Source organism: Pygocentrus nattereri, chromosome 10 (genome assembly GCF_015220715.1).
Source record: "Pygocentrus nattereri isolate fPygNat1 chromosome 10, fPygNat1.pri, whole genome shotgun sequence".
Classification (NCBI taxonomy): domain Eukaryota; kingdom Metazoa; phylum Chordata; class Actinopteri; order Characiformes; family Serrasalmidae; genus Pygocentrus; species Pygocentrus nattereri.
Window position 1 is genome coordinate 7,621,258 of NC_051220.1, and position 16,217 is coordinate 7,637,474.

The window sequence follows — 16,217 nt, forward strand, 5'->3', positions numbered from 1 at the left end:
GCTCCTCACTCACATACTGTAGGCTCAGGGGATCGAGCCGGCAACCTTCTGGTCACAACTTATATCAATCAAACTGCCACTTAATCAATCCAGCAATGTCTGAGCTCAAAACTAGCTCAATCAGGTAAAAGACCACTTCTCCAGAGCAGAGCTGACCTTTATCACTTAGTCACAACTCCAGTGGGTTCCTTCACCATCTGTAGCCAGTACAAGGAGTACAGTAGGACCATTTGTCAGAAATAGTGCCTCTTCTAATACACATCATGGAATTCCCAAGTTAGACTTCATCAGTCTGTCTTTAGAGAAAGGTGCTCCATTCTCACCTGTTCACTGCATTTGCTCACTTTTTTCAAAATGTGGTCAAAGTTTTTTCTACTCTTCTCCTATAATAATATATGCCCAATGTGAAACTATTCATTTTTTGTACAAAGAACATGACTCAACAAAGCTCATAGATTCATATTTTGTTTGGTACGAATGATCAAATTACTCTTCTTAATAATTAATAATTAGCAGGACAACTTCACATATCAGTGGCCTTTTATTCTTTCTCTGATGAAACTTTGCGATCTAAATTCCATTCTGGATGTGTTCACACTAGGGCTGCACGATATATCGTTTCAGCATCGTCATCGCGATGTGCACGTGCGCGATAGTCACATCGCAGAACGTGCGATGTTATTTAATGAGTGCACATGCACACTGCGTTCACAGTGAAGCATCATTCTTAGTCAATATTGTTAGCCCCTCCCCCTCCCCCACTTCGCTTTCAAAATGAGTGAGGAGCAGAGTGAAAAAACAGAAAGAGAGGAATTAATAGCGAAAAGGAAAATCAACGTCAGATATATGGAACTATTTTGGCTACAGAAAGGATGACGTTGACCAAAAACAGGTAATCTGCCGACAGTGTCTTACAGTTGTTGCCACAACATGAGGCAACACGACTAATTGTTCGATCATTTAAAGCGCCACCACAAAGCTCTGCATGACCAGTGCAAAGCCAAATCTGGATGCTATGCAAAACAAAAAACTGTTTTAGATGCCTTTGCTAGTGTCACACCATACGAGAGAGGTTCCAAACGACAGAGAGAAATCACTGAGGCAATAACTTTTCACCTTGCGAAAGATATGGTACCAGTTACCAAAGAGGGATTTAAAAAATGATCCGCACACTTGATAAGCGGTATGAGATACCGTCACGCACATATTTTTCTGAAATTGGCATCCCAGAGATGTACGAGAAGTGCAAGGCACAAGTTGAAACTGAGCTGTCACAAGTGGACTATTATGCAGCTACAACGGACCCATATATAAGTCTGACCGTCCACTTCATTACTGAGGATTTCCAATTGAAAAGCCGCTGTTTGCAAACGACATTTTTCCCGGAGGATCTTACAAGTGAGAACATCGCAACGGGGTTGACAGAAGCAGTGGCTGCTTGGAGCCTTGATGCAGGACGTCAAGTCTGCATTACAACAGACAATGCAGCCAATATGGTCAAGGCACCCGCCCTGAACAAGTGGACCAGGCTGCAGTGCTTTGGGCACAGACTGCATCTTGCTGTTGGTAAGTTATGACTATGTTAAGGTATAAAACATTATATAACATGCAGGGCCGAACAGCGGCCAAAATATTTGGTTGTTCTTAACTTAACTCCTCAGCTACCGACATCAACACTTTTTTCCGTTTGCCACCACAACGTTCTGTGTAATAACGATTAAACTTTAGTATTAGCGAAGAAGCCAACCTTGCTAACGCTAGCGGCTAACGTTACTAAAGAACGCCAAACTGGCCGTTTATGGCTGTCTCTGATACAGACTGCGGGGTGTATATGACGTTTCTTGCGACGAAACTACAAATGTATATCCAGAAAGACCCTATAAAATCCACAGAGAGCCATAAACGTCTTGTTCGGCACTCGTCAGTAACGTTAACGTTAGCCGCTAGCGTTAGCAATGTTAGCTAACCAAGATGATAAACAATTATTAAGCAAAACTTTGTGGTGGCAAACGGAGAAAAGCGATGTCTGTAGTTCTTGCCATTTAAGGTGGAAGATACAGGTTGTTGGTTTAACTGTGGATAGAATGGGCTGTTTTTTGCAGAAGGCACATTGTTTTTGTTCCTGTACTCTATATTTGCACCATTCACATTAAGGTGTATTTTGACTATTTCCCATTATGTTTGTGGTAATTTGAATTTTACATTATGTGTTAAAAATACATAATGAAATAAACCTTATTTCCTTGAAAATACCTTGAAATAACCTTATTATTTAGAAAACAACAAACTGATGTTTACAAAGTAATGATATGATAAGTGTCTCCATTCATAGTTGATTCATAATCATGGTTAGGTCACCTTACATTAAGTGTTGACAATCTAACAAGTTCTACACCAACAACATTTGACTGATGTTAAATGAACATGTAACATACATACATGTATACTTACATTCAGTAAACATGCATACAGTAACAGTTGCTTGTTTAATTTTAAAACACAAATAATTGATATAAGGACACTCATTTAAAAACTGTAGGGCACATTACAAATAGAGGTCATGAGGCATGTTCTTTGAAAATGAATATGTAGCTCTTTTAAAATGTTAAATTATGTAGAAAATACTATGTTGTCTTGTTTTAATTTAATGAGCTGTAAAATATGTTGAGCATTTTATTGTTCATATTATTATTATTATTATTATTATTATTATTATTTTGGTTCAAAGCCAAGAATTAATTAGTATGTTGTGCTGTCTTTTCCCCTAGAAAATGCAGTAAAAAATGAACGCATCAACCGTGCTACAGGTGTCTGCAAGAAGCTGGTGTGTCACTTTTCTCACAGCTGGAAGGCCAGAGTTGCTCTTGAAAAAGCTCAGAAGGAACTGAATCTACCATCACATTCCCTCATATCAGAGTGCCAAACAAGATGGGGTTCTAGACAAATGATGATGAGCAGGATACTAGAGCAGCAGAAGGCTTTAACACTGGTCCTGTCTGCTGAAAAGAAGGTACGGCATCTAATTCCAACCTGGCAAGACATAGATGTCCTGGAATCTGTAAGTAAGACTCTGGGTCCACTGCTGGACTTCACGGATGCCCTTTCAGGCGAAGACTATGTAAGTGTCTCCTATGTGAAGCCAGTTCTTCATCTCTTTAACACTTCAATTCTGCAAAGGCAAGAGGAAGACACAGACCTGACAAAGAAGCTGAAGAGTGAGATTTTGGACTACCTCAACGAGAAATATGAAGATGAAGCTACTCAGGAGCTGCTAAATATGGCATCTTCTTTGGACCCTCGGTTCAAGATGGAATTCATCAGTGCAGACAACAAGCCCAAAGTCAAGGCCCGACTGACATACAAAAATGTAGATTTCATTTAAATTAAGAGATTTATTTGACTACATTAGAAGGGTTGATATTGTTCAAAAGGTTAACTTTATCTTTATTTGTTTACACACCAGCAGATGTTTTACTTTGGCCCTGAAAATGTTATTTTAAAACCTTTAGTTTGTGATTCAAAGGTGCCATGTGGATATTATAACTTTATTTAAATTATGTTATTATTTTATAGCACCATAACATTTATTTTACAATTTGTAATATAATAACTTGACTGTTAAATAAAAGGTTCTCATGTTAATTCCCTATTGAAGCTTGAAGTTTGATTTAATGCTGTTTCAAATGAACACAACGATGTAGAAGTCATAAGAGTAATCTCCTCCTGTATTACTTCTATAATACATATATTGTTCATATATGAGCCACTTATTTAGGATAAGAATTCCTCACTCATTTATTTTTTTCATTTGTTGGGTCATTTACTTCTCGTAATCTTTGGTCAACTATGGTGAAAAGCTGCATTTAATATCGCAATATATATCGCAGAAAACAAAAATATCGCAATGACAGATTTTTCCAATATCGTGCAGCCCTAGTTCACACACTCGCTCAGAACATACTGCAGTGCATCCAACAATAAAGACAGTATGGAGCTTCTTTTATAGAGTGACACAGTAGCACACAGAATGCTAGAACTTTCTGTGGCCCAACTACTTTTTAAATGAAAAAAATGGACTTTACCAAAGTCTGAATGTGTTGCCATTAAGATTCGCCTGACATGCCAGAATGTAACTGCTGCATTATTTAAGGTGGAATGAGAAAATTCGAACAAGAAGCTGGCGAATGAAAAGTTAGTACATTAGTGTGTTCGACTGTTTCTCGTTGCACGTATCAGGAAACCAGCTGGAGTGTTTATAAATGCAAATAAGTCCATTCGTCTTCAAATAATCGGTTTTCGTCTCTCTGTGCCTTTTCATTAGCTACTAGCTAGGTGAGACTGTTTTCTGTGTTGCTATGGTGACCAGCAGTCTACCTGCCAACATACAAGGGTTAAAGGGTGAATTAGCAGTTACCATTAGCTCCACATTAACTCCAGCATTTAAGACTGTTTATGGTTAAAACTGTCAGCAGACTGCAATGGAGGATTATTTTATTTTTACCTAAAAATCTAATTCTTCTGTGGAGCCACAACAAGGCAGTAAAAGAGCCACATTTGGCTCTGGAGCTGCATGTTTGCAACTCCTGGGTTAAGGAGTTACACTCAGCCATGTTGGATGGTGACAAGTGACCACTGAAAGCTGCCTTTGCTCCTTCAAAAGGATGTTCTTCATTTAAATGTGTTGTTCTAGTTCTCTTTGAAGTCTCAGCTACGTCATTCCAATCACACTTGAGAGGACTGAAGCTCTGAAATATGACTTGTCAGATACGTCCAAAATAAAATAATGCAAAAATAAAATTATGCAACATGTTAATAAAAACAAGTGTTTAGTTACAAAATTCATTGATATCTGAACATGCTCAACTAAGACATGACAAACAGATTTGGATGGTAGATAAAAATACACTTTCTAAGCTTGGGAAGCTCCCTCATTCAGAGTGGTAGCTTCACACATTACAGGCTGTTCATCTGATATTTCTGGATTAATGTTTTAGGTTTTATCACTTCTTGTGGGTCAATGTTTCAGGCGCAAGACTTATTATTCAGTTATTACAAAGAATTATCAGCTTCGATTAAATGGTCACAGTCGATTGTGATCCAAGACACAATTAAAACACAGGTTCTTCTTTGTGTCTATAGGGTTTTTGCTGGGGGAGCTCCAGTGAGGTCAGAGTGAGATAGGTGGTGCATTGGTCAGAAATAGAGACCGGTTATCTGGTCTGTCTTCATAACACCTCAGTAGAACAGGACACAACTGATTAGGACATACATACACTGGAAAAACAGAGACGGGATGGCACAGACAAAAGGACACAATAAAACAGTGAGCCTGAATCTGTCCCTTTCATTAATGGGAACATACTACAGTCACCAGTGTTGCTTTCATGAAACCAGGATCAAATGTAATCATCCAAAGTTTTTCTCTATAAAATGTAAAGGTACTTGTGGGCAGAGAGAAAACATTTAGAGTAGGTGGTGTATTGAGGAAAGACCAATTTAAAAAACATCACTGATTAATATTTGCAATAAATAGGCAATGTGTTGACAACAGGCATGATGCAAATGCATGGTTTGTTATTGCTTGGCCTTTTTTAAAAGCTTAATTAATTGGTAGATTACACAGTTAATAATATACAAGACATTGACAGCCCTAGTTTCAACCCCCCCTGCTAATTATGAACTTGAATCGTTACAATGTGCTCTGCTGCATATAATAGATTTTGAATGACTGGCCAATTGAATACTGTACCCACAACTGCTAACACTGCAAATACAGACTAGAGGCTGGGGGAGGAACTGTTAGTAATCATGTAAATTAGATCATGCTAACTGGTTCTGATGACCTGTCATTCACGGTTAACCGCATTAGCAATTTCTAAAGCATTCCTTTGTACCATGAAAAGTACACTAAGAATGCCTCACAGGAGTCTGTGACAGCTTCCACTTACACGACCAAGACGGCATGCTGCGCTATTTCACAAGAACATGCCAAATCTCAATGGCAAAAACGTTCTGAACGAAGATCGATTTTTGTCTGGTCACCATGGAACCAATCTGCCCCTCCAATGGCCTCTCCAAGAGAATGCATGCAAATCATGGCAGCGATTCAGGACTAAGCTGAAGTGCAGAGGTCTGGGCAAAAAAAGCTTCCCTGGACACATGCCTGGTCTGCAACACCATAGTGGATACTGTCAGACATGAAATTGACTTATAATTATGGACCAATCGATACTTCATTTAGCATTACTGGCTAGAGCTTTGCAACGCTGGCTCTCACAAAAAGCTACAATTCACAGTTAAGCATTCATTTGTAGTTTTTTTTTTTTACCCAGTGTTGTTTTTCCCTTTGACCCTGTGCCTTTTTCACACAGCCTTATCGTTTGTGTGTGCATGTGTGTCTGGCTTTGCCATCTGAAGTGAAAACAATTAGGGCTAATCTAGAGAGCAAGGCACATTTCAGGGCCCATCAGGTTCGACGTGCGGGTTCAGGACATACACTTAAATTGCAACAGTAGAGAAAACCCACCTAATAGATTCACGGAGAACAGAAAGAACGTGTCTGCTTCAATTACTGTCCCTCATACAGGTGTCAAAACAGATTCGCAAAGACGGCTGAGGATCGTTTATAATGTGCCAAAAAACCTAATCAGCTGATAATGAGCTGAAAAGAAACGTGCCCATCACTTCTAAATATTCTGCAGCGTGGGCAGGAGCATTTATGTGATAGTTCAGCAGTAACATCTAATTAAACGTGATCTTCCAATGTCTCCCTTATTCTAAATATAGCTAATCAGTGAAAAAAAAAACTATAAAAAAAGGATAAGTGTAAAAGACAAAAGGTGGCTGCTACCACAGTTTGAAGCTATGTCTGTACTTCTGCCCATCTTTATAGAGACCAGCATCTTAGAGAGTGTCAGAAACCACCAAAGGCGAGTCAGCTTCTGATTACTTAACAACTAAATGCATTTTGATGCTCTAAAAATTAAAGCTATAAACCTGAAAATGGCCAAATCCACTGTGAGGACAATCATGAAGAAGTTTAAAACAACTGGAGCTACAGTGAACCTGCCTGAAAGAGGATGCACATTTATTCTACCCCCCCATACAGCGAGATAGACGGTTAGGGATCTGCAGATGGTCACATTTTTGGTTTACTACATCATAATTACAATTAGACACAGACTTCATGTCAATAACCATTTTGAAGATGTTTTCTTATAATCACAAACAAAAGCACATGAAGTTCCCTAGAGACCACTGGGACTCTAACAGGAACCAGGTTCTACGGCTATATGAAACAAAAACAGAACTTCCAGCCAGGGGTGTGGACTCGAGTCATATGACTTGACTTGAGTCCCAAATTTGATGACTTGAGACTTGACTTGAGAAAATCGAGAACTCTGACTTGAACACTAATAGCTTGGACTTCAACTTTAAGACTCGGAAAGACTCAAGAAATTGGAAGAAATGTGGAGAGAGTCTGACTGCAGACGGCTGCACAGCCGGTTACTTTTAATGTAAATGGATTCAGCATTTCAGCTGAAGTCGTATTATTTTATTTCAGAAGGCAAGCGAGGTGTTTAGAGATCAACTTCACCTCCATAAACCGGAAACAAGCAATACACCCACAGCATTAATTCGCCCTCATCAGCACTCATCTGTTATTGGAGAAACTCACCAAGCGAACAGACCATTTTCCTCACGGTAGCAAAACAAAAGAAACCCAGCTGTCTCTATCTGACCGTTTTGAACAGCTTCTGCAGGTAAAACAAGCATAAAAATCATCACAAGGCTGAAGCTGAGCCAGCTTAGTAATAAAATATGTCGTTCCACCTTAAATGGTGCTGCAACGAGGCTCCGGGACGTAACTGCCGCACCATTTAAGGTGAAACGGGAAATTTGGCTCAGAAGCTGCTGGCGAAAAAAGTCAACTTCTTCACTGAACAGACGGTCTTTTCAGTCACTTCAGGTATTTTGGTTTATGATCTTTAAATTCAGTTCAAACGCTGTTGCTTTTAGTTGACTGAGCTAGTTTTAGCGCTGAGCTAGTTTTTATTTTAGTCCTATGCGCCCAGTGTAACCAAAAATCAACAAAAATGATCTTCAAATGTGAAGTTTTTTCACATTAAGTTCAATAGTACTAAAAGGATGGTTCCTCAAAGGTTCGTTGGTAAAGAAAAGTTTTAAAAAAAGAACCATGAACACTCGAAGAACACTGCATTATTAAAGGGTTCTTGGCATCATGAAATGGTTCTTCAGATTAATGGAGAATGCTCTATATAGTTCTGTATAGAACTAACTAACACTGAGGTTCTCCTAGTGTTACAAGCTTGACATTGTAACAACAGAAGAACCCTTTGGGAGCAACATAGAATCCTTTTCAAAAAGATTCTATATACAACTATCCACAGCATATTCTGAAGAACCCTTTCATGTGGCAAAGAGCACTTTAACTATGAAAAATACTCTTTGTGTGTTTTTAGAACTATTTTCAAACCACTGAAGAACCATTCTTTTTATGAGTGTGGTTGTCTGTGTACCATGGATTTTGTTGGAAGGATAGAAAACAATTTCTGAAAATATGAATATACAGCTATACACTGCTAATATGCTGTCGTTAAAGGGCTGTATTACAGTAACCTTTATTCAATCTTATGGCCTTAAATAAGCTTAATAATGCACACTGACTTAAGACTCGAACGTCTATTAACATGGACTCAGGACTCGAATAGAGACTCGACTATCTTGAGTTGGGTCTTGACTTAGGAATTGAGTGTCAAGACTTGAGACTTACTTGTTACTCGCAACTTAGTGACTTGCTCCCACCTCGGCTTTTAGCTAACACTTAAAGTGGGTGAGGCATAAAAGGATGGCTATGCAGAAAAGAACTTTATCCTAACTGTTAGGCATGGTGGATTTTTTTCCTCCACAGGCAATGGGAACTATTGCCAAGGGAGGTAATAATAATGGAGCTGACTCTACACTTATAGCGTAGACATTTTATCTGGTCAATAAACAGGCGAATATTAAAGTTCCACGGATTTATTGCTGTTGGCAGTTGGTCAATAGTATTGGATATCAGAATGTTTAGGTCCTTAAAATTGGTATCTGTGACAAAACTTTCTTATCTGCCGGCCCTACTTATGCCCCTCATGTGTCTGGCTCCACAGCTGATTACTACGCCTGCTGTTACTGATATGAAACACACTGGCGTGTGTTAATGACTCTCAGCATTGGGGGAGACTGAAAGAATTACTAGTCCCCCGTAGACAAGGTTATGGTAGAACTATGCTACTACTGTGCCCTTGCTCTAGTCTATTCTCTCTCTCTCTCGCTCTCTCTCTATATCTCTCCCTCTTTTCTCAAGGTTGACATGATGTATTTATGTCGTCATCCTGCTGGTTGCCGTGGTAACAGGGAGCAAAAGAGAGAGACACGGAGGGAGAGAGAAAGAGAGAGAAAGAGGAAGAAAAATAGGGAGAGAGAGAAACTGAGAGATACAGTTTTTGCCTGTTTTGGACTTCAAACTAAAAGAGAGAGGAAGAGAATTCCCTCTGAACGTTCACGCACAGAAATACACGGCAGCCACACAGCGGGGGTTACATAACCATAACACATTAAAAAGTGTTTGTCCTTCAGTGGCCTGCCTCACTCTGAGAACCCACACTCTCACCACCTTTCACTCACACACACACACACACACACACACACGCAGCACTATGCAAAAGTCAGAGACCACCCTTCATTTATTTCATTTCCAGTGAAACAGTCATTACGTGCAAAATATTAATTTTTCTGGAGATATTTCTGAGAAGATTAGCTACACGATAATCCACATTTCCGAAAGTAGAGTCTAAAAATGATTAACACTACAGAGAAAACAGGTCTCCTAATAACACAGCAAGACCTGGTAGACACCAAAACTGCCCCCATCAGATGAACAGCACTTCATCTTTGAGAGAGAGGAGAAAATCAAGCTGCTTCAGATCTGAAAACATCCACAGGTGTTTCTGTCCATCCTTCCACTGTGAGAAGACCACTCAGTGCTATGGGTCTGAAAGGATGTGTAGCTGTCAAGAACATCATTGAGAAAAGGAGACGGACACATCAAACAAAGAAGCTGAACAATGGACTGACCACCCCAGTCCAGTATCGCTGAAAGTTTTTTGGGATTACTTGGGTTATGATAAGTAGAAAATGCAAAATCAACATCTAAGAAGAGAAATTTGGAGATGTAGGAAAACATCCCTGCAGATTCCTTTAAAGAATCGAAAGCCCCCAAAAACAATGGAAGCTGAACTCGGGGTCCAAGTGGGCATTAATACATGGTGAAAAATGAGAAATTCTGTTAAGTCGATGAGGCTTTCTGTTCTCTGCGGTTTTGCTAAAAAATGACTAATTTAATAACTAATTAGATGAAGGATGATCTTGGTCTTTTGCACAGTACTGTATATACACTTAAACAGCACATAAATGCACTTGGCCATTCATTCACACCTCTGCATTTAATTATCCATCTGCTTTAGGGAGCAGAGCAGAATACATGTATGAATATTCATGACGCCACTACGTATAATTGAATATTCAATTTGGTACAGTGTGTAATTGAATATTCAGCATGAGAGACAGAGCGTTGTTCTGATATTCAGAGAATCAGAGCACATGGTTCTGTGCTCCAAATGAAAGACATGATATGCAGAGAGGGAAGAGAAAGGGTCACGTAAACAAACACACACACACACACACACACACACACACACACACACACACACACGCGCACACACACGCGCACACACACACACACACACACAGGGATGACAGATGGATAGTGTTTTCCACATGGCTGGAGGTGCCGATACACTCAGAGCAGGCAGCAAGGCTTTGAAGTGCTTTATGTACCTCTTCACACACACACACACACACACACACACACACATAGCCAGGAGGGTAATGAGAAGTTGGTGTTAAACTTGACCTAGGGATCTGCTAAAAACAGATGTGTGTTTTGCTTTCAACACAACACATCAGTTAATCATCAGCCAATAACAGCGCAATGGAGTGAAAACACAAACAGATCACCTACACGCACCATGCGACAATGTACAACCCCCCACTCCCCACCTCCCCACTCACGCAAGCACAGAAAAAAAAAACAGCCAGTTCTTTTCACACTACAATCTTCACAGTGCTTCTGGATCAGGGCCCCCATTAATCGCTCAATCTATTGACTATGAGTCGATTAAACTAAATTGATCATTTTCCTTCAAAAATCTAACTGACCACTTTAGTTCAGTTTATTTTGACAACAGCAAACTTATCAAAATGTTGTGCACTGCACTATGTCTGTTTCTTTTCTCTAGGCATCAGGCATCTTGCAATATCTGAGCTCAGGTGCAGCTTTTACTCTAACCTATTTGTACTAGCAAAGATACTTTCTATGAGTTGACAACAATGCAATTTCTCTGGATAAGAGTGTCTGCTAAATGCTGTTAATGTAAAACAAAATGTAAACATATTAAAATGTAACACTGTGGTTTTAAAACAAAAATAAAATATATAAAAATAAACAAAAGAGGGTTTGTTATTTACATCAGTAGTGCAGCTCCAAAAGAAATCAAAGTTTCTTTGTATCTATGGAAGCTACACGCAACGAGTCCGTGAGACGTTAATGTGACAGCCCTTCAAGTGTGTATAAAGAATAAATCTGCTCTCTACCTTAACCCCTGCCCCCGGTGTCTTCCCTCCCCATCCATTCAGAACGCTACAGGTGCATATCCCAACAAGAGCAATGTGCGTGCGCACACACACACACACACACATACACACGCACACAGGCACTAGAGTAAGCCCAGAGTGTGGCTTAAACATTTTCTCAAACACATACTCAATGGAAATTCTAAGGAAGCAGGGAGATGACATTATGGCTTTAATAGTGAGTGAATTTAACAGTTACAAGGAAAACAGATTTCAAAAAGCTCGCCCTGCTAAACATGAAAAAATCACTCACAATTGTTTTGCCTTTTTTGGTTTTCTCTTCATGCTTATGTATCGCGCTAGTACTGCTGTTGTACGCCATTGAAACTCGAAGCATAAAGACCACCTACTCCCATACTTCCGACACCTTGTGTCTTTGGAAACTTTTTTCGCAACTGAGTAGGACTCTGCTGCAGTCATGATTTTTTAAAACTGCAGCACTGAACGGAGCCAGTCAATGACCGGAGCCAAAAACGACCGACGTCATGCATGCGGCATTTACACAGGGGTACTGAAGAAAGGTTTTTATTAACTGAATTCAAGTATTTCAAAAAGGTAAATTCATATTCATGCACTTTCAGCCTTGACATCGTTACATCGACTAATCGTGGCAGCCTTATTCTGCATAATAATGCGAATTAACTGCTGTCCTTTACTATAAATGAGCAAATATATACTAGGAGTGAAATGATGCTGCATGGCTATGGTAGTGCTGCCTCAATTCAATGCATTTTTGGATACTGCAACAATAAAGTGTGACTACAGTGTGCCTTACGTAATTAGAGCACTCACCATTTTACAAAAATGTTATCAGACTTTTTTTATATTTTTTATAGTGTTCTAACCTAATGCTGTAGTCACAAGATATATGTCAGCCCCTAGCTAACACACTAGCCACAAGCTAACATGTTAGTCACGATAGGCTATACAATACGATACGATACAATGACTGAAGGTAATGAATGGATGTACTGGATGTTTAATACAGTGTATTGTTACATCCCTAATACACACTGAAAACTTACTCTAGCCTAGTATATATAAGCACAGGTGCCGCACAAAATAAGCCTTGTGACCGCAAAACATGCAATTAACATTCAAAAACAGGCAAATACAGCTCAAAATGACAGCTCTGCAGTTTATTCTAATAGGAGTTGCATAAGGCTGGCATTACGATTCATGAAAGTAGCTGCATGTTAAGAGTTGCGTGCAACTTAATTTCCACATTTAGTTGCTCCACTAGTTTGGCACATCAGCCAATTTAGCTTGTATTTATTGACACATCATATCCTTTTGGCTATTAGCGACTGGCGACAAAGGTTATATTAAGAAGTAATGACACAAGCAGCATGTTAAACAGCTGTTGTTTGCTTTGCTTTGCTGTAGCGCCTCAGATGACTGAAAACTGCCAAACCTGCATAAAGGTAATCAGGAAGGGTGGGAACAAATTTCTCAACCAATCCAACAATTTGTGAAGGTGGACGCCTCCAAAAATAAACAAATAAATAAATAAATGGCTTGACTTATAATGTACTACGGACTTTAAAAGGTCTCAAATTAGAGGAATTTGTTTTTGGCCACAACCCAGCACAACGTTTGACAGGTTGTCTACAAACATGCATTCGCATTATAAGATCATGCCAGCCCCTGCAAGACCGATAAACTGTTCAATTCTTTGTCAACAGATCTGGCAAAATCAGTCATTTGAAATCCTGTGACTTGGGTGATCAGGTGATGCGTTATCAGCATTGTGGCTAGCAGGTTAAGATGGCTGAGATGGATGCATCTGTTGCAGATGAGTTGCAAATAACTTGCAAGATGCTTCATACTTCAAAACTTAAGCGAAATTTAGCTTCATGTAAGTTTCAAACAAACTAAAGTTGCATGAAGGTCCCACTTTATAAAGCCAGTCTGAGAAGCCAACAGCACTGCCTCAAAGCAACATGGAGTTATTGGTCATCTGCCACTTGTAACTGGCATTATGCAACCTGCTGGGCAACACAAATGCTCAGCCCAGATTCTGAGGACTAAGAAAGGGATATAAGGATAAATACAAACATCTCTCCCACCCTCTCTTTCTCTCAGAGCACCGTCTGTGTGTGTGAGTGTGTGTGCAAGCATGTATGTGTGTGTGAGTGTGTGTGTGTGGGAGTAAAGTGGGTGCTCTGACTCAGCTCTGGTGGAATAAGATTCCACGGAACGAGGATCTCACCACCCACCTGCAGCTCTCTGCCACACATGCACACACTCATGCGCGCGCGCACGCACACACACACGTACACACACACACACACACACACACTTGCGCGACAAACATACTGAAACAAAACAGCCGCATGATCGTCAGCAGTGTTGCTGTTTGAGTCCACAAATCCTACTGACAATCTAAAAATCTCGCCGCAGCCAGACTGAACAGATTTACCGGAATCCACAAAACCACAGGTGTCAAACTCCAATTACGCACAGTTTAACATTTGCCCAGCTCTGCCAAAATGTATTCATCAAGGATTTGACTATTTGCTTGATTAATCAGGTGAGTTAAAGCAAAGAAATCACAAATGTCTATAAATGTGAACCCCCTCAGACTGCACACATTCAAATTTACCCCAATGTCACAAAGGGGTCAGCAGTTAATACTACATTAGTATAGCAGGTGTATTAGCGCAAAGACAAAGAGTGTAGGCCCATTCCAAAGTACCTGAAAGAGTACCCCAATGAACTTGAACTGACAGTTTGGTAAAAATCAAATGTGCCTAATTTTACCAACTATAGTGCAAATGTAGCCCGTTAGCCTAGATATGTTTTGTTTTGCACAGGCATTGTTTGCTCCAGTGCAAAACTAAAGAAGCAAACCGTGGAAACCATTAGGGCTGCAGCTATCAAATCATTTCATTTTTGAATATTTAATAGAAAACTACCTTGACCTTTTGAATATTCTATAAGAATAAGAAAAGCTCAAGACATGTTTCACTATAATAACTGAATGGGACAAATTTGATATCTTCTAATTCTTCTTCTAATTACTATTATTGCTGTAAGTATAATTATTATTATTATTAATAATAATGCTACTAATATTATTGTTATCATGAATTTTATCATTACATATATTCTATGTATTTTGCTTTTTAACTAAATAAATAAAGCATAAATAGAATATATCACTGATAAATAATTGTTTTCATAACAAGTTGCCTCCATCTTCTGGGATCCAGCCCAATCTGGCAACCCTGAGCTGGTTGCTGGCTCTGTCTGAGCACCAGTGAGAGCAGTAAAGCAGAAGGAACTGCTTCTTCTTAAGCATCGTGGGGGTGTGATCAGTGCTCAAAACTCAGCTACACTGGCTTTAAGATCTGGTGCAGTGAATAATTTCCCCACAGATCCTCTCACCAGCGTGTTCTCCTTTACTCATAGTACAAAACACAACTGAGACCATGTTAACTAGACTGCATTTTGGAAGCAGCAGAAAACTATTTGTACTACAACTGAAGTTAAAGATCGGTACTGTGACCTCAAATTGTCTCACAAACTGTGCCAAAGCAGTCTGTTGTTTACCAGACTATCAGTTTACAATTTGTGTGTGAGGGATTAGGGATTAGGGATAGAGCAGCGCCATTCTCCCATTCCTTATTTTTACCCCTATTCCTTGTCATCTTGCCCCTTTGAACTGAGTTATGAGGGGTGGTGGAGGAAATCTTCCCTACAAAATGGGACAAACCTCAAATAAAAAGAACATTACTTCATTAACAGCTACTGGCGCTGCTCTGTAGGCGACCCTGCCAGTCTGCAGTGAAAGTAGAGGAGGGTAAAGTTCAGCTCCTCACTGCTGGGCTTTAATTACATTTAGGGCATCATATGCCTTTAAAAGAGGTGGGATACGACAAATATTTATTATCGCCTATCCCGAATTCTTGCTCTAGCTGAAGTCAGCTATTCACCAGCTTCTTGTTCGAATATGCTGAAACAGCATTAAACTGAGATAGTACAATTTTTATCATAACGTTTTTACGTTCTCACATTTGCAGGTTTATTTGGTCGCTTGCTCAGCCATCTTGCCTTTTTATTTTTCTAGTAACACTGTTTGGAGTGTACTTCTGAAAAACCTGTCTAGAGGGCCATTTAGCCCTTACACTTCACCTTACCCCACTATCTACAAAAAAATCAGGACACCCTACCCCTAAGCGTGAACGTGCAAAGGAAGGGGGAAAAGGCTAAGTGGTAGGGGTGAAACGGGTTTGAGCCTAAGAGTGCAGCCTGTTCATACTGCCAGAATCAGCAACAGAACAAAAGTGCCTGAGAAATGTGCCTCTACAACTTACTGAACTCACTGCAATGGTTGAACTCTGGGAGACAGACCTTTCCTCAAACTCTTCTCTCCAAATACTGCACTCTCCGCTCTCTGCTACCATTCCACATGATGAGATATCGCACCTCGCCAGTTCCTCGTCACCTCACGGAGAACA

At 39.8% G+C, this 16,217-nt stretch overlaps 2 protein-coding genes across 4 annotated transcripts in view; one reads left to right on the forward strand and one right to left on the reverse strand.

Moving 5' to 3' along the window:
- Positions 1-16,217, reverse strand: part of rgs7a (regulator of G protein signaling 7a) — a 90,674-nt gene that overhangs the window by 39,965 nt on the left and 34,492 nt on the right. The window lies entirely within an intron of this gene.
- LOC108431644 (E3 SUMO-protein ligase ZBED1-like) lies at positions 1,389-3,649 on the forward strand. Its single transcript, XM_017704939.2, has 2 exons — positions 1,389-1,566; positions 2,769-3,649. Exons 1-2 carry the CDS (start codon positions 1,494-1,496, stop codon positions 3,380-3,382), a joined length of 687 nt encoding a protein of 228 aa, XP_017560428.1. The 5' UTR covers positions 1,389-1,493; the 3' UTR covers positions 3,383-3,649.